Genomic DNA, 19613 nt, shown 5'->3' on the forward strand with positions numbered 1-19613 from the left:
CCCAGCGTATTTAAACGTTTTAGGGTTTCTTCGTATCTTCTATACTGCACTGCACTAACTCGGAGCACAGACCCGCCACTTTAAATCGCAATAAATCACCACTGTCACACTATCCTCGTTTCCTTCTGAAACGATTCTTCGGTGTGTTGGAAATATTTTAGAGATTACTCTGCCATCGTTTTTACAGTCTCGCCATATTCCAACCACCTCCCAGTCATGACAGCTGATTGCTAAATCGCCTTACAGCTATCCCAATATATTGACTAAATGGTCTTCTTTCTAAAAAAGATCCACTTTTTTAAAAGTCTTTTCAAACATAGAAAAGACTACCCCAGCTTCATTCAATATCTTTTAGAGGTTTACTGATCAGAGCAACTCAAATAAGCCACATCAAATTTATATTATTTAAATTATTTTACTATTTCTGACATATATATTCATTGGCAACACAACTGATGTTTAAATGACACAGTTCTTTTAAGCAGTTTCAGTCAAAGTCCAATCATCAGGCAGACTTATAATTATTTTGAAATAAAATAAAGTCTTACCTGAAATGATTGAGACAAATGCCTGAAGATGCAATCCTGTTCGTGACGCCAAATTGTAGACTTGGAATTAAGCCTTTTCCCCTTATTATTTGATTCACGGGTCCGGACACCAATTGTCTTGCCAAGAAAAATCTTTAATATATATATGTCAGGAGAGAAACCAGTAAAGATGTTCTTTTTATGACAGCCTATACATTTCTTTCATTCTCCCGTCATCCCGTAGTTTCTCTGGGGTGGTACAGTAAGGTTTGAGCTTTTATACATCACAGAAAGACTTCCTTGTAAGGTAGAAAAACATGTTGCTTAAGCATCTCAAATATAGAACATATATGTCATGCTAACACATGGCACAGTCCACTCCTATGTTAAGATACTATTCTTAGTGTATACATTTGTGGTGCTTTGCAAACTGTACACATCTGACATGTCATGCATGATCAGAACGTATTACCCTCTTTCAATCCCCTGACATGTGATCCATACTATCTATAGTCTCGTTCATTCAAACACATGCATTTAACACTCCATAAGATAACACAACTGATTATGAATATAAAGAATAATAATACATAATATATAATATATAATAATGAAATCATATTAAAATAATACATTTTAATAAAAGAATACATTTAATAATAAAAGACTAAATTTCAAGTCTTCACTACTGACTAGAGTGTCAAGTAGTTCTCCGGTAGAAGGAGCAGGAATCCCAGACAAGACACCATACTGACGGGGGTCATCTGGTCTCTTCTTCGACTTCCTTGGCACAGCGCTGCTTGACAGCTTCTTTTCAATGATGGCGCTTTGAAGGTCCCTGATGTATGCGTAGTCCTTGTCCTCCTTGATGACGTATAGGCTCCACTTCCGGGATTTTTTGTTGAAAACTTTTCCGTACCTGCAAACAAAAGAATGATAAACGCTTACAAAAATACAAATTGTTACCTTGGGTGATATAGGTTATGTATGTTATCGAGAAATGGGTATGAAAAGAAAAATTTTATATAAGTTTGTATATCACATACTGTAAAGACCCATCCGTTTTTCTCTTAGGAGGTCGGTTGATGTGGTAATTGTAATCTATAGCAGCAAGCATAGCTCTAGCTGCATACACAGGCGGTGTGAAACTGAACCTCTTGCTGGCATACATCAACAAGTGATTGTGAAAGGACTCGAGTTCAGCAGTGGACCTAAAAGCACATTGGAAAGAAATGTAAATGTCAGTAATGTTTTTAAATTGAGATATTTCTGAAAGCAAGCATATTACACAAAGCTAAATCCAATTTACCTGAAGTTCAGGAATTTGTGCACATTCTTGAGCCAGCGAGCATCGAGGACTAATTCAGTTAGTCGCGAGTGTGACTCTGATCCCTTTTTTAGCCACGCCTTTTCCCTGTCCTCCGGCAATGGACCGTGCTGGCAGGCACCTAGAGCCCACTCGTGCTCTCCAGTTACATGGTGCAGGACACCTGACCATAGGTCCTATGAACAGATGTAACATTGTTAAATCGATTATCCAGACAAATTTAAACCAACTTCACTTTATGCTTCATAGCCTATATAAATACTTACAAAGAACTCCTCATATGTCTCAGTTGATTTGCAACAGTACCAAAAGTGATTGCAAATGTCTTTTGTCCAGTTCACGAGCTCTTTACACCCTCTTTGTTGTCCTGCCTGTAAACAAAAAAAAAGACATACCATGGTGAAAACTTGAGACAACTGCATTTCATATTCAGATTCATTTCATGGTTGACCTTTAAAAAAATTGGTATTTATAAGTATTGAGCTTACTGATTGAATTTTTTTTGCCAGCGACTTGGAGCCGTGCCACATATCCAAAGTGTGTCGAATTCCGCAATCTTTGTATATTCCAGTGCCTGTATTGGTGAAAAGTATAATAGAGATAACAAATTTAGGTTAGTGAATATCAATACACAATAAAACCTGTTTGTGTGTTTTTTGTTTTGCTTGGTATGACCACATGCAGCTTGATAAAACAAAAAACGGACAAAGGGTATAACTGTGTGACAACATGAAAATTGAAAATATACTTGACATTACAGTACCAATAAAAAATTTGGAAACATTATCTCATTGGAATAAAAGGGATAGTGTTTCCAAACTTTTTACTAGTACTGTATGTTATAATACAGATTTGACTGAAATAGTGACATAACATGTGAAAAAAAATCCTTTCAACTATTACGCTTACTGAAAAGTGATGATATTTGCATGTGTGCGTCTGTGCAAAACTCCACAACATCCAGTTCCTTTCGAAGGATTTCTACTGTTCGGATAAATCCCTCTTTCTCCATTGCCACTGAATTTCTCATGGTCTGCCTCTTGTCAATGTTCACCATGCTGATTATTTGCTTGGTACCGTTGTCCATGGCTGTATATGTGCAGTATTGTGCACTAAACCCGGGACTATCCATTCTTGCATCGCCTACAAACAGGGAAGATAAACAAAACAAATGCATATACTTCATTATAAAACAATGCCAAGCAGTCTATATGAGATTTTTTCACTTTAAGCACATGCCATCCAGATGAAAGAGGATGACCGATGACTTCATTCAGGGCAAATTTGAGATACTTTAAGCTGCTAAGCTTGTCAATGATCACAGTAAGGGTTTTTACATTTATGTCATTTTTGTCAAAACATATGTTTGTTTTATTGAAGATGTGGGAATTTTGGTGTGCATGCACGCACCACTACATCAATGCATTTTTTTAAGAAACTCACCCAAAACTACAACAGGTCCCTTTGACTGCACTTGGCCGATGACTTCATTTCTCTTCTTTGTCCAAAACTCTTCTACTGTGTCTACACAGAAAGCATCTTGGATGCGATAGAAGCTGGACCTGTCCACCATCCCCAACTTCATAAATTGAAATAACAGGGAGATCTTCCGGTAATTGTTTCCGGAAAGAAGGATATTTATTGCGAGCATGTAGTCACCAGCCAGCATCCCGTGTTTAAACTGTGGCTGTGACACCCATTTCCACACAAGGTGCCCGTGAGGACATACCTGAATAAAAGAATTAGAGAATCAGCAACCTGGATTATAAAAGATCCCACACTTGTAATAGTGTTTCTATTACAATTTTTTTTTTGCATTACTAAAAAGTCAGATGCACTCACACTATATTGTAAAATGTAAGACAAATAAAATCAACAATATAATCATACTGACCCACTCCATTACAGCCGCCGTTCCTCTGGACCTGATATTTACTGGAAAGGGACCCGGTGCCTTACACTCCTGTTTATTGTGACTGTCTTTATGTGGACATAAATTGACAGCCAGATGCATGTTTTGCATGAGTTGTTTAAGATTACTGTGATACACAATGCTTCCTGACTTTTCCAGTAAATCTTCTACTGCAACGACTCTCAACGAATCATTGGGCATGTCTGTCTGTGCATCAGAGTCCTTGTTTGGTTCGTCATGCACGGTTTCTTCCATAGAAACGACTTGTACAGAGTCCAGCGATAATTTGGACTTTAGAGCACCACCCGTCCTGCCAGAACAACACCACAGGTTAAAGATTTGGAATCAATCTAAACAGCTACTGAAGTGTATAATAATTTGTAATACGTACTTCACACGAATGGTTGGCCTGTAGTCTGGATCCACATCTTCATCCCCAATCTCATCAACATCATCAGAATCTTCATCATCTGATGTTGAAACCGACTCAAAGTGCATGTCTGGAGTCCAGGTGTCATCATCACTGTCCCATTCAATCCTACATAAAAACGGAATTGTTGACATCATACATGTCTGTTACCAAATTGAATTTACAGGGATACAAAATAAAACAAGAAAGAAACTTACATGGAATTATGAATGTCGTTGAATTCCTTCTCATCTATATCACCAGATGGACCTGGGGTTACAACACTAGAAGAGATGAAAAATAAATGAACATGTGGTTTGCACAGAGATATATCCACAAACACCAATGTGTCTTTGATTTGGTAAAAGTATCTTCAACATAATAAGCTATAACAAAAGATTTGTGTATGCATACCTCTCAACCGTCTGAATGTCTGATGTGCCCTGGAGATTGATAACAGCCAGATCATGAATATCTTCATCTGAGAATTCACCAGCACTAAAATAAGAAAAAAACAACAACAACATCAATTGAAATATGCCTTGGGATTGTAAAGGTAGATCTTATATCCTTGTCTTTTGACTGTTTAAAATGTCTTCAAACCTTGGGTTCTAAATGCAAAAACAGACAACTCTCTTCCCCTGTGTTTTGAACAGCTAAAAAATGTCATTTACATTTATTCACACACAAGGATTGCAATAAATAAATAATAAACCCACTGTTGGAGACATGGACATATATAGAAGCTATAGACAGGTCTAAATTAGCACTTACCGGTCTGTATCTGAAGAAAAAATGGTTGAAGCTGCTGGAGGTAGTGGGGCTTTGAATCCCATCTTCATTGGAGTAGATGAAACTGGTCCTCTCTCATAGCTGAAAGCAGTAAACACATAAAGCTTTGAAGGAATGAACGCTTACCAATTTGAATGATTGACGTCATTTACTTTCACAACAAAGTTTGGCATACGTTTCCCCTCCTAAGCCTCGTTTACCCTGGTCAAAAGTGCTACCTAGCGCACATTAATTGCAAAATTATACAAATAGCACTAATTATTAGTTAGTATTGCTAAGGTTTTGAGTAATTGTTATAGCAGTACACACCGCATCTTGTTCAAATTCCGGTCGGCTCGAACAGAAAACCGCTAACGTTAGGCCGATTGAAATATATTCAAGCACTTCAAGAAATGACTTTGTAAATATAACGTAATTACTTTGACCCGTGATACGCGATGCTAAACGGCTAACATTCAAATGCCGACTGACAACATGAGCATGTGGTCAGACTAATGAAAAGATAATTATGTAACACCTCACACAATCTTTGTAAATATAATTACTTAGACCCGCGATACGCGATGCTAAACGGGTAACATTCCAATGCCGACCGGCAGCATGAGCACGTTGCCAGACTGACAAAAATATATTTATGTAACATCACAAACACTACAATAGTATAAGTAAATTCTTACCTGTTCAACAAAAAGTTTGCCGTGTCGGCGTGGGTTTTCAGCCCCAAATCTACCTGAAGCTTCCTCCAACGATCAATGGCGGACCCTATATTGATTCTGCTAAGAGTCCGGCGTTCTTCACATTTTTTTTTAACCTCTGCTCTTTCCTCTATAGACTTCCTTTTTCGTCCAATCTTTGGTGTAGAGGCAAGCAGGGGCCGCTTGCTGCTCTCGGTTAGTTTTTTATCCATAAGTGAAGTGAGATGTTGCTGCTTTGCTAGCTAACATACACTGACACAAATTTCATGTCGCAGGCAGGAGAGGGGCGGGGTGGTGTGCGTTGGGGTGGAGACGCGTGAGCGAGGTGGATTTTCAAGTGTACGGGGATTTGATGAGAGCAGTTAACCAATGTAAGCTGTACGGCCGGACAGTTTACATTGGTCAACTTATCTGCCGTAGTACACCCAATAGACAGAATGGATTTTTTTTATTCTTTTTTCTCTTCATATTGTTAGGATTTTACTGTAGAACCATAACCAGCATCTAAACGAGGTTATTAATAATGAACAATCTTTGGAATCGTAGATCATAGCTTTAAGAATAACAATGATACATTTATATTGCGCTAAAATGCAATATACATTATTCTGCAATATAAATTATTTTCAACCACCACCAATAAAGTTTAAACATTATTCTTTAGAAAAAAACGGCGTTTAAACCCGTGTTGCGTGGAGCGAACAAGAAAACATATGCTTACATGCTCAATCGGCATATGATTTCTTTTTTATTTAGTTTTACAGTTTTAAAAGTGGCAAAAAAGTTCTTAAAATCTAATGAATACCGGTTTTGTAAAATGTATATAACTGCAGATGCGTGCGATCCGGGCAAGTATCCTTTTCCTCCAGACCTTGACGCATGGTCGCGGAAAAGCGAGAAATATATATTTTTTTTAAGTAAAAATATTTTGCACAATTGACATATTACTTATGAATATTTTAGGAAATTATTTTTGACACACTTAGGTTATTACGTGTATTTTGGATTTTAATTTCATTACTGTCTGTGCCTATCCGTGGCCTCATCCGAGCGCACTTTCTTTGTCTTGCGTCTTAAATTGAGAAACCAATAAATAAAACGACAAAAAAAGATGCCCCGTTTAAGTGAATGGGGAGGACTTGCGTATCATATGCACGCCAAAGTGGAATTTGGCGTATGTATTGCACGAGTTTTACACTTCGTGCTATTTATACGCAACCTCAGGAGACTGGGTTGGAAAAGACTCACACACCTTTCCCTGATGCATGCCCACACAGAAATACTGAACTCCCTGGACATTCGTCCCCTAGCTCATGAGAGACTTTGGAATCTCTATTATACAACCGGCGCAATGCGCGACGCGAGTTTTTTCTGCGCGAGTAAAGAGCGCATTGATAATATGCGTATTAACGGAATGACAACGCGGGTTTGTTTATTACATACATGGATGCGCAGCAGCACAAAAACGCTTTTTAATACGAAAAATTAAAGGATTAAAATGTAACAGATTATTATTGAGTCTCTTGGACATAAATGATGACCAATAATGAGCCGTTAGAAGGCTTAAATAGCTGCTTCATCTGTAGCTAAGTAAATAAATGCTTTGCTTTAAACAAATGCATCTACTTTTAAATGTTTTTTTTTTAATGCTACCCAACGGATTTATTGTATATAATGACTCTGCGCCTGTAGATATGGTGAGATGAGAAAACATTTTAAGTAATGCTTTTAAAAAAAACATTTCGCTGTCCAAGTGCTGAAATGGCTCTCCACACGTTTGTAAATTCTTTATCTTTTGTTTGTAACAAATAGAGTATTTTTACAGTACAAACCTTATATAAAGCCTATTCTAAAAATGTAATTATACACCATGTATTTCTTTATAAAAGTATACAATATCAGAACTAAACCCATCATTATTTTTGTTCAAATTATGAATTATTTATAAGTTTAAAAAAGACAGTAATAGTACTATTTAGTAAAAAAAAGATTTATATAAAAATATACTAGGTATGTTAATGTGAGAATATTTTATATCTGTCGTGTGATTCTAACTTAAAAACGAAAGTAAAATATGTTCGTCCGCATGGACATTGAAAATTGTGAAGTTTAATTAATATTATATGTTGTTATAATATTATATGTTGTATGTAAATTGTAACGAAAGTAATTCCCCCTGGTATAAGTATTTTTGCTTCTGATTAATAGCGCATATTCATCTGAGAACTGATGATGTCTGTGTGTTTCAGACCCTGGCTGTGTGCCCTGAAGTGTATATGACAATAAAGTAGTAAATCTCAATGTATTTATTTTTATTATTGTATTTTAAATAGGCCTATAGGCTCATAGGTTTTTTGGTTAAAAAAATTCACAGCACCCCCTGTTCAAAATGACTTCCAGCGGCCCTGCCTTGACGCTTTGTGTGTTCGACTTTAAATGGTGCGGCGCTGACTGGTCGGCGTATGACATCAGAGTACCGCGAGAGCAAAGGTAAAGTCGGACCATTTGTAACATTTCGACTTGCTCGCGGTACTTTGATGTTTTCGTTGCCGAACTGTCTGCGCAGCGCCACATAGAAACGCCCTTTGACTCTTTAAGGCAAAGTACCAGCAACATGAGAAGTGGTGGCACGCAAAAGAAAGTGAAGGTACGCAGTACGCTAAAATATAAAGCGTCTGTACTGCGAGCACTGGTATAATTATTTACATCGTGTGTTGCTCTTTCACCATTGTGCACCCGCGCACTCGCTCTGTAGTTTGTAGCTCGCGCTCCGGCTTCGATAAACAATGCCCGTTTCTCAATACCAAGTAGGGGAGAGTGGGGCAAAGTGAGCCAGTGGGTAAGTTGACCCACCCCCTTTATCTAGGCAACCATACAGATTTGTAGCCGTGTGACCACAAATACAGGTAGCAACCATAATTTATATGTTAAAGAGAAGGACAAATTAAAGAGTTATGATTAAAGTATGATTTAACAAAAAAAAAACAGTTTTTATCCTATCAAAGTAAAATGTATACATACCAGGTATAAAGGCTGTTATGTTAAAGTAGATTTATCCAGGTCTAAATATTCATACCATAAATATTTGTGATAGGCTAATGTATAAAACCATGTGAATGATTTAGCTAAAGATTAGCCTGAATTACTAAGCTAGGCAGTTTCCCAGAACGGTGGCTGTGGGGCAAAGTTCAACCCCACCATGAGGCACTGTAACCATTGAATATGTTTCATTAAAAAAAAATTCTGTGTAGTTTCGCACAACTGATTTGTTCATTTTTAAACATTTTAGAAAACATATCATGCTAAGACATTACCATATTAATTAATTTTTATGCATTTGGCGTTTTGCAGGTCTACACTGAAAAAACAAACATACCACTCAGAAACGTCCATTGACAATCTCCAAACAATAAGTTGTTCCTCAAAATCTGTATTTTCATCTGATACAGACTCAAACATGAGTGGATGACATCAGAGTACCGCGAGAGCGATTTAAAACCGACCTCCTCCGCTTTATTTCTCGCGGTACTCTGATGTCATCTGCTTGTCGGTTCTTGTGGCGCTGCGTAAAGTTGACCACACCTAAAAAATGTACTGCTAAACTCGACAGAAATGCTCTGTATACCAGCACCTCCTTTATTAATTTGTATAGCAGGAAAAGTTCTATTTTACTTCTCAGCGTGATAAATAGCTTACAAGGTTTGGTGTGTGAGCGTGTGAACTGACAGAAATGCGTGTGTCGCATGGTGATTGCGTGGGACTTAAGAGCCTAGGGGGACGTTCAATCTCACACCGGTGCGCAACGTTTTGCTACGGTTTCCGGGTTGAACGACATGTTTTCTTGAAACGGTGTGCAACGGAATCCAACAGGTTTTAGAAGCGTTTTCTCTTGTTTGGTGGGTGTGTCAGAAATGTCAGCCCAATCAGCGGCAAGATGTATAAAACCACGCGATAGTAAAGAGACAGCTCTCTCAATGGGTTCAAGTTGGAATGTTGTCTTTCATTCTGGACGGCAAGGTCAGTGACTGTAACATCGAGGGTATTTTGCAGTATTAAACACACATTTATAACGATTTCATCAGGCTTTAGAAACATTTAAAAAAGAACACAAAGCATGGCCTCTCAGCTACCGTAGTTGCAACTCTTGCGTCATCACAACAGGGTGTTCAATGCATCACCGTTTCAGTTTAATAAACGTTGTGCAACGTTTTGTCGGGGCTGAACGCAGCCCTGGTTATATCAACATATGTCAAATGAAGTTACCTGATATCCACTTAATTTTATAAGTTATAAACATTCATTTAAAATAACATACAGCGTATGTATTAGGCCTATTTGCTTAAATTACATTTTAACAAAGAAACTGCAAGGGTTGATATTAAAACCCAACACGCTGGTGAAAACTGGATAAACCGGTTTTCTTTCATGAGGTGATCGATTAGCATTGGGGGTTGGCAAAGAATTGGCAGACCTGGGGGTGGGTGGTTTTTAATTTTTTGACTCTCTGTCACTGGTAGCTGCTAAAACAAGCAGCTAAACCATGTACAATTAATTACATTTTGGAATTAACTTCCTTCATGTCTTTTTATTTATACGCTGTAAAAAATATTTTCTGAATTTTTAAGTAAAGTTAGCATTAAATATGTTATACAAACAATTGGTTTACAAACTCTGGGATGTTTGTGATTATCATCATTCAGAAAAGTGGTGCTTGTGTTTAGACTCGTGTTTTACGTGATTAAATCAGGAAGATTACATTAGTTTCTTTTCAGTGTAGAACAGTTTGTAATCAAAATGCAGAAATATAGTATATTTATAAACATCGCTGAAACAAAGAGTGAATTAAAATTAAAAAAGTAATAAAGTTAAAGCTGCTGATAATTTTGTTTATATTTACTAGCATTTTCTGAGTAAAAAATGTTTAGATTTTGTTAAGTAGCCTAAATCCTACTCCAATTTATTTCAGTGTAGGTTTCTCATTTTTATCAGCTTTCTTTTGCTTTTCAAAGGGCCGTCTACCTTTGCTACCGCCAGTGCTTTAATGTGGGCCGGTAGGCGCCAGTACACAGTACCGCCACTTCCAAATGTAGCTCTTGAGCGTACCACCGCCTCTCCCTGCGCCCAGAACGTACTTCTAGCGTACCAGAACGCTCATTTGCACATCTGTTTAAATCAGAGGCTTAATTTAATTATTTGGCTGCGCTGCCGCTTTTCAAAGCGCCCTTCACATTGCAAGCTACCTAATTTGTCCCACCGAGAGCAGAGACTACATTACCCATTCACCTTTGAGTTTTACAATTTAAAAGCGCATGCGTAGCTTTTGCTGCTGTCAATAGGCTTGTTCGACTTCATGCGGCGCCCCGAGAATCGACAGCCAGAAGACGTCACAGTATCGCGAGAGCGAGGCGAAATATGATTTCTTGAATCATTCTCGCGGTACTCTGACGTCATCCGGCTGTCGGTTCTTGCGGCGCCGCATGAAGTCGAACAAGCATAGTGTTAACAACGTGGTTTGGAGAGGTGTGTGAAACGCGCAACCATAGCTGCTCTGTTAAAATGAAAATACAATGAATACTTAATATGCCCTCCTGGTTTTAGACTCTGAGGAGTAAAAGAACAAGGTCAGAATCAGAGGACTCTCGCTGGCTGACATCCCAACAAGCCAGAATGATATCGCTGCAGGTCAGATGCAAGCTTTTTCCAATACCCTTCTGTAGGTACGTGACAATCTCTGCTGTCGCGGCTGTCAGCTTGGTCCCCCTCGACCCAACTTCGGATTTCCTCAGACGATGTGCAGTGTAAAAACATTATTGAAATTGTATTATACATACTTGCTAAACTACAAGTGAACGAAATTTCAATGAATTTGAACGACGCGCACAGGAGTTTTACCACACGCAAAATGGAAAACAATGGGACAAAATAAAGTGATGACTTTCGAGTTTCAAATGGCCAATATTCTGTTATTCTTGAACCCATAGACATGGTCTTAGTGTCCAGAGAGTATCTTTGCCCGACAGCGACAATATGTTATTAAAAATAAATTACATCATTATGGATAAATGAGTGCTTGCAGAATATATATGTTTGAGAATGCTTATCAGTACTTTTTTGTTTCTTAAACTTTAAAGATGAATATTCTCCTTTAGAGATGGGCAATTTTCAGCAATAGCACATTATATTCAAATTTTTGAGCTCATAAAAAATATTTTTTCGCTTATTTAAATGACTTTTTTATGTTTTTATGCACGTTTAGTTTTGGTGCAATTTCATCAAAAGCTTGTAATTAGGAAATACACACAACATGCTTAACGTGTATTTTCTATATGTTAAAAATGTTGTTAAAATTTGCGTATTCTTATATAATAAGAATAACAATATGATATATTTATATTGCGCTCAAAATGATTTAGAAATGGAAAAAGGAATTCTTCTCAACTACCACCAATAAAGTTTTAAAATTCCTCTTTAGAAAAACGGCATTTAAAACCCACGTGCACCGAACAAGAAAACGTATGCTTACATACAGTCCGTGTATGATATCTTTTTTATTTAGTTTTACATATTTTTATTTATATGCATTTAATAATAGTCTACCGTAAGGTCATAATGTACACACTGTTAAAAATGATTCAGTGGCTTTGTAAATATCTCTAAAATAAATGATTAAAGTAACTTAATAAAATCTCTTAATGCAGTTATGCGATTTTTTTAGTTGGAAAATAAATTACTAAAAATAGAACAGATATTTTGTGTAAAATGTACATATATATTTGATGTATACGCCTTAATAATATAAGTATTACATTTACAGATTATTTTAGTCAATATATTTAAAAAGGTCAGAGTAATATATTTAAGATTTTAAAACTGTAATAATTGCATATTTCAAATTATTATTATTTATATTTGACATCAAAAATGTGTAAGTTTTACGCCTAACTTGAAGTATGATTTACTTATATTTTCACATTGATATTAATTGAGTAAATGTAGGCAAAAAATTAATTAATAATAAGTAGAAAAAATGTCAATTTTAAACAATCACATAGCCAACGGTTTTTAATCAGCAACAAAGAAACTGCGCATTTTGCCGATGACAAACACATCACAAACTTCTCGAATTTATGAATATTTACACTCACAATATGATTTTATTTCCTTACTACAAAAGTATAACATATTATACAAATTCTCAGTGAAATGTATTAAACACCAATGCATACTTTTATCGTGTTTCATACCATGTAAAGGGAAACATGATAATATAAAAAGTAGCCTACTGTTCAGTAATGCAGAAAAGCGCACCACAACCATGTTAAAGCTATTAAAACGTTCAGATGCAAAAATGAACTAAATGTAAAATTAGATAAACTAGTTAATGATATTGCGTAAATGCGCTCGGTCTCTTCAAAGGTCTTCGCGAATTATTTTGTTATAAGACTCGATTATCATACATAACGTCTCTTCTACTGTAAGTACACAGAAAAAATAAGACAAATGATGCGCGTTTGAGTCGGATTTTTATGAAGAATATGTGACTGGCAAAAGAAAACTTCGCCAACAAAATGTTTGCCAAAAAGCATGCATTTGTATGACATCAAAGTCTATTGCCTATACATCGATAATCCGTGTCATGTTACTTCAATATCATACAGTATACGCTCAGCATGAAGTCGAGCACACACATTGTCGTCAGTATGGCCTACAAGAAACACGCCTGCCCTCTACAGGTTTTTATATTTCCTGCGTCCCCCACCGAACCCCCCTTTTGCGGGATCTCGCAGAATTTCGGAAGTCTCCGCGGCATTCTGGTCTCAGAGACGCGCATTTTTAAAGGCCACATCTGTAACACAGTCTCACCCCATTTCGTCAATATTTGACGACACTTGACCATTCGTCAATATGTGACGCGGAGGGTATACCTTTCGCGTCATTTTTTGACGAACTGGGGACTTCAATACTATTACGTCCGTTGCATTCTCTTCTCCTATTTTCTTACCAATTTCGCGTCGGTTTAGGGTTAGATTACGCAAAATTAAACCGTGTACGCGAAAATTAAACAGTCTACGCGAAATTAAACAGTTGTCACCTGGCGTTGGGGTTAGAAACATTTGTCACCTGGCGTTGGGGTTAGAGTTAGGTTTGGGTAGGGATGTCATTATGTAAATCTAACCCTAAACCGACGCGAAATTGGTAAGAAAATAGGAGAAGAGAATGCAACGGACGTAATAGTATTGAAGTCCCCAGTTCGTCAAAAAATGACGCGAAAGGTATACCCTCCGCGTCACATATTGACGAATGGTCAAGTGTCGTCAAATATTGACGAAATGGGGTGAGACTGGGTTGGCTGATATCATAGAAGCAGGCATGATTTCATTATTTTATATCATAGTATAATAAATTTTGTCTACTTTGTTACTATTTAACACAGTGTTTTAAGTGCAGTAAAATTATGCAGTTTCTGCATTGTGATCATTAAACTCGTTTTGTCACATTAATCATAAATGTCAGAAATATTCAATATGCATTGTTGTGTGTTGTCGCTTCACAGGTGTGGTCTATGAGTGCGTTTACATGCACAGTCTTACGCCGATTATGCTTAATAAACTGATAACACATGGGGTCATGTAAACACGTAAAGCAGTTTTCTTTAATCGGGGAAAGCCCATAAACGGCGTAAGCAAAAACCGATCGGCACAGGTAGTTTTTTGCTCATTACGCCGATTTCGCGTGGCATGTAAACACCTTAACCGGCTTTCTCACGGTTTTGTCCATGTGCGCATGTCTCCGCATATGAAAGATAAAGTCACACGCGGAAGTAAGCGCAAAGTAACGCATAAAAGTCTCCGCTCGACTAAAGCAGTTTGCAGAGAAACTGTTAAAATAGAAGCTTATGTTACATTTACAGGTTCTGCACACACGAGAAGAGATACAACAGTACAGCTTAAGACAGATATGTCGTTGACTTTTTGATCGACTATTGTGTCTATAGGCGGTGACGTCACTGCCTGCGAGAAAACTGATAATTCTCCAAGTCCCATGTAAACGCAGTTGACTGCATAGCCGGCTTATTGATTTGCATGTAAACGCATGAAAACAGTTTTCTATAATAAGCAGATTTTTAATAGTTTTCCGCTTATTCTGTGCATGTAAACGCACTCTATGTGAGACAGCATCTTGCCCAGATTGCAGAGGAAGCTGTGGAGCAAGTCGGGCAACTTTCATCAGATGAAGAAGATTTCTTCTCCTTAATGAAGTCCAGAAGGTCACAAGGTACAGGGGAGCTAGATGGGTACCTTTCCTGTATCTCAGACAAAATGGATCTTTTGAACTCATTCCCACACATCAAAAACCTTTCTATTAAACTCAACACTGGCCTTCCTGCCTCAGCCACCTGTGAGCGTCTTTTTAGCTGTGCTGGACTGCTATTCACTGCAAAGCGAGCCAGAATGAACTCTACTAACCTTGAAAACCAACTGCTGCTCAAACTTAATAGAAAGTTCATAGAATAAGGATGGACACACAAACAAACTAAAGATTTACAGAAGGGCAGGGTAATGTAAAAAAGCTACCATGTTGTTCATTTGATGTTTTGTTATTTAATGTTTTATGTGTTGTCTTAAATACTTGAAGGTCCCTGACCCAATTTAACTTAGTTTTGTAGCATGACCATTGTTAGTGTTTAAGAAAAGGATGCTCTACTGAATCAGTTTCTGTCATATTCAGTGGATGTAGTGTTTAAAATGTTTTATGGGATGATCTGCACTAAGATGACGGTCCGTGTACCTTCGGATAATTCGTTTATTCGTTTCTGTCTTCAAAACGGAAAAACAAATAAACAGTTCATTTATTACATATTCCACTATACTCGTGAACATAAAACACCAGTTTTGGGTTTGTTTTTGTCAGAATGTGATCTAATGCATCAAATAAATTTACAATAAAACCAAAACGAAAAATCTAGCATTTTATGATCAAAGTTCGTTTTTGTCCACCCGAAGTTCCCTTGTTCTGAGCGCTTGTGAACAGTAGCATTATAATATTTACATTAAAAAGCAACTTCATTACTTAAGGAAGAGACGGACACATAAAGCTACCTGCTGTGCTGGGGCGTGAGGGTGTAGCATACCTGTACCAGCGAACAACATTATTGTACTATAATAATAATAATACACTTTATAATAGGCATATAATATAATAATAAATAATACACAAGCTTGAAGACAAAATTAAAGGCGTTAAGTTGAACAGACCCATAGGCTTCTTCACACTTAAATCAATTTAATACCTTAGCAGACATATGCCAATGAAATCATTTTAATAAGATTGTGCATATGACAGAGCAATGCTCTCCTGTAAGTCTTATTCGCTTATACAGTCCGACTTTTAAACTTTTTTCTTGCAATTATTATTTATTCGGATATTGCACGGTGATTAAAAAAATGTGTATGCTATTGCCCAATAGATGTGGCTGCGTTGCGATTTCACTGTTTGCAGCATACCGTGTAAAATGACAATAAGGATTCTTGTGGTGTGGGATTAAATTTAAGAGTATAAATACTGTAGGGGTCGGAACTCTGGTCTTCCCTGACGGGAACGGGCGGTCTGGCCTGTGTTTCCCGAAAAAATTGAACTTAGCACTTAAGAGCGCTTTCTACGAGCTTTAATGAACGTTAGTTATTCTTTCACATGCATTCCCCAAAAATGCACTTTAACAAGATCGCACAGTGGCTATCCATTTGTCAAGAACTGAAATGTCGCCTATAGATGACTCTTAATTGTACAAGCTTGTTAAAAGTTTAGCCTAATAATCTTCACCCAATGTGCATGTAATCATATTTTTAATACTATTGTTTAATATTTTTCAATGAATTATTGGACGTAGAATTATTGAAGTAGTAACAGATTACAGCCATAATAAGGGCGTGAATTGCACTGTGCTCCCATGTAAGATCTCATTCGCTTACAGTCCGAGTTTTGAATTGTATTTCTTTTATTATTATTATTTATTCGAGGCACACACATAAAATAGAGGTCTGCGCGGCATTTTTTTTCGTCCCGCACCTAAATTCACTCTGTTTCACCGCTTAGAATGCTTTTTTCCAAACTTCTTTCCCTGCGACATTTGTCACTAATTATTAGCAAAATATGAATGAAGGGAAAACGTAGGTAGTGCTATGTAAAAAATAACTTTTAACTGAACTAGCTTAACCGACATTCACCCTATAAAGAATGTTCATAGACTGTCTTTTAAGGGGCCCTTGTGGCATCATCGGGATGCAAAGACATATTGCCAGGTTTAAAGGGCATATTTAAAAAAACATTCATGGTCAACGCAAAATGTAACAGAGAAACAGACATTAAATAGGGCAAAGCATATCACTATATAAACATATCACTAAAAACCATATAAACCTATTTTCTGCCAAACAATCTTGCAGGTGTACATGTGATCAGAATGAAGTGCGGATTCGCCAACGCTAACGCTATCAAAGGATGTCGGGAGTGGCTATTGTCAGTCAGGGCTGCATTTCCCAAAAGCATCGTAACTTAAGTAGCACAGCTCTACCATGATGATGTTTCGCCTTTCATCTATTCTATAAATGTAGAAGGCAATACTTGAGGAGACTAACGATTTGCAGAGACATTGTATCATTAAGCTCATATAATTCATTCTTTGATTGTGAAGTTAATAATGACCAAAGGTTGTGCTTAATATAATGTGTACAGTAGCCTAAGCATAGAACAGTGTACATCCGTGCTGGTAAAATAAATGTAAAATAAACATTACATAGAAAGGCATAAGATATTAATATATCAATGATAGCCAAATAAGTAATTTTATAAACTTAAAAAGGCAATTCACAATGAAATGAGTCCTAACTAAATATAGAAAAGATGATTTCACATGGCATACATTATTAAAACGTGCAATTTGTCATTGAACAATATTAAACAATATTACCAAAAATATTATTACATGCACATTGGGTGAAGATCATTAGGCTAAACTTTTAACAAGTTTGTGCTACAATTAAGAGTCATCTACAGGCGACATTTCAGTTCTTGACAAATGGATAGCCACTGTGCGATCTTGTTTAAGTGCATTTTTGGGGAATGCACGTGAAAGAATAACTAACGTTCATTAAAGCTTGTAGAAAGCGCTCTTAAGTGCTAAGTTCAATTTTATCGGGGTGGCTACCCGTTCTCACCAAGATGCGTACAAATGACACGCAGTGTGATTATCGTGCAATAGATACGCCAAATTCCGATTTTGCGTGCATATGATACGCCAGTCCTTCCCATTCACTTATATGGCGAATCGTTTCGTGACGTTTTATTTATTGTTTTCTCATTTGTTTTCTGTTTTTTAAACCATTTTCGCTTGGGTTTAGGGTTAGATTTCACATTTGTTTAAGTAGGTTATTTAATATACAGGTTTCTCTAAGTTTTTATCTATATTTAAGCCATGGTCGCTTGGAGTTGGGGTTAGAGTTGGGGTTGTCATTTTTATATAACAAAAAGTTGTTCTAACCCTAAACCCAAGAGAAAATGGTAAAAAAAAAACAGAAAACAAATGAGAAAACAATAAATAAAACGTCTACGAAACGATTCGCCATATAAGTGAATGGGAAGGACTGGCGTCAGGGAAGACCAGAGTTCCGACCCCTACCGTATTTATACTCTTAAATTTAATCCCACACCACAAGAATCCTTATTGTCATTTTACACGGTATGCTGCAAACCGTGAAATCGCGAAGCAGCCACATCTTCTCATGTAGTGGAAGAGGTTTGGGCAGCATTTATTTTTAGGCAATAGCCTACACATTTTTTATGACCGTGCATGCCATATCCGAATAAATAATAATAGCAGAAAAAAAGTTTAAAAGTGGGACTGTATAAGCGAATTAGACTTACAGGAGAGCATGATTGCTCTGTCATATGCACAACCTTATTAAAATGATTTCATTGGCATATGTCTGCTAACGTATTAAATTGATTTAAGTGTGAAGAAGCCTAGGGGCTGTTCTACAAGTTAACGCCTATAAATTTGTCTTCAACCTTGTGTATTATTTATTATTATAGTATGCCTATTATATAGTATATTATTATTATAGTATAATAATGTTGTTTACGCGTGTATGCTACTGGCTGCTACACCCTCACGCTCCAGCACAGCAGGTAGCTTTATGTGTCCCTCGCCTTCTAAAGTGATGTACTGCGATGCGACCACGTGTTCCCCTTAAGATGCTATTTAATGTTAAGATTTATAATACACAAGCGATCAGAACAAGTGAACTTCCGGTGGCAAAAACGAACTTTGATCATAAAATGCTTGATTTTTCGTTTTGGTTTTATTGTAAATTTATTTAATGCATTAGATCACATTCTGACAAAAACAAACCCAAAACTGGTGTTTTATGTTCACGAGTATAGTGGAATATGTAATAAATGAACTGTTTATTTGTTTTTCCGTTTTGAAGACAGAAACGAATAAACGAATTATCCGAAGGTACACGGACCGATGACATATTTATCTCCCTAAATGTTTTAAACGTTGTTTTATTATTGCACTTTAATTGTGAAGGTGTTCCTTCAAATAAAAACAACTAGTTTGTTGTTTATATTCCCCTATATACCCTATACTATACAAATTCTGTCAATACAGCTCAACTTTCATTGACCCTAAAAAATTAGTTTTGAGATCTCATGATAGCGATTCTCTGTTCGGGTCTCATGACAGTGCTATTTACAGAAGATTTATATTTCAAATTATACATCTCCACATTTGACTGCGGCAGTCAACGTGGGAAACAAAAGCTTGTTTCAGCAGTTTTCATATTCAGTGGGTGTAGTGTTTAAAATGTTTTATGGGATGATCTGCACTAAGATGACATATTTATCTCCCTAAATGTTTTAAACGTTGTTTTATTATTGCACTTTAATT

General features: G+C 36.8%; 1 protein-coding gene across 1 annotated transcript; it reads right to left on the bottom strand.

Moving 5' to 3' along the window:
- Positions 1 to 443: 443 nt before the first annotated feature.
- Positions 444 to 5313, bottom strand: LOC135776969 (uncharacterized). Its single transcript, XM_065287872.2, has 12 exons — positions 4950 to 5313; positions 4590 to 4673; positions 4394 to 4459; positions 4158 to 4304; positions 3749 to 4076; positions 3298 to 3583; positions 2764 to 2997; positions 2343 to 2428; positions 2121 to 2225; positions 1837 to 2030; positions 1574 to 1738; positions 444 to 1446 (listed from the first exon to the last, which is right to left on the bottom strand). Exons 1-12 carry the CDS (start codon positions 5015 to 5017, stop codon positions 1164 to 1166), a joined length of 2046 nt encoding a protein of 681 aa, XP_065143944.1. The 5' UTR covers positions 5018 to 5313; the 3' UTR covers positions 444 to 1163.
- Between the last annotated feature and the right edge of the window lie 14300 nt (positions 5314 to 19613).

Source organism: Paramisgurnus dabryanus, chromosome 18, assembly GCF_030506205.2.
Source record: "Paramisgurnus dabryanus chromosome 18, PD_genome_1.1, whole genome shotgun sequence".
In the NCBI taxonomy this organism is placed as follows: Eukaryota; Metazoa; Chordata; class Actinopteri; order Cypriniformes; family Cobitidae; genus Paramisgurnus; species Paramisgurnus dabryanus.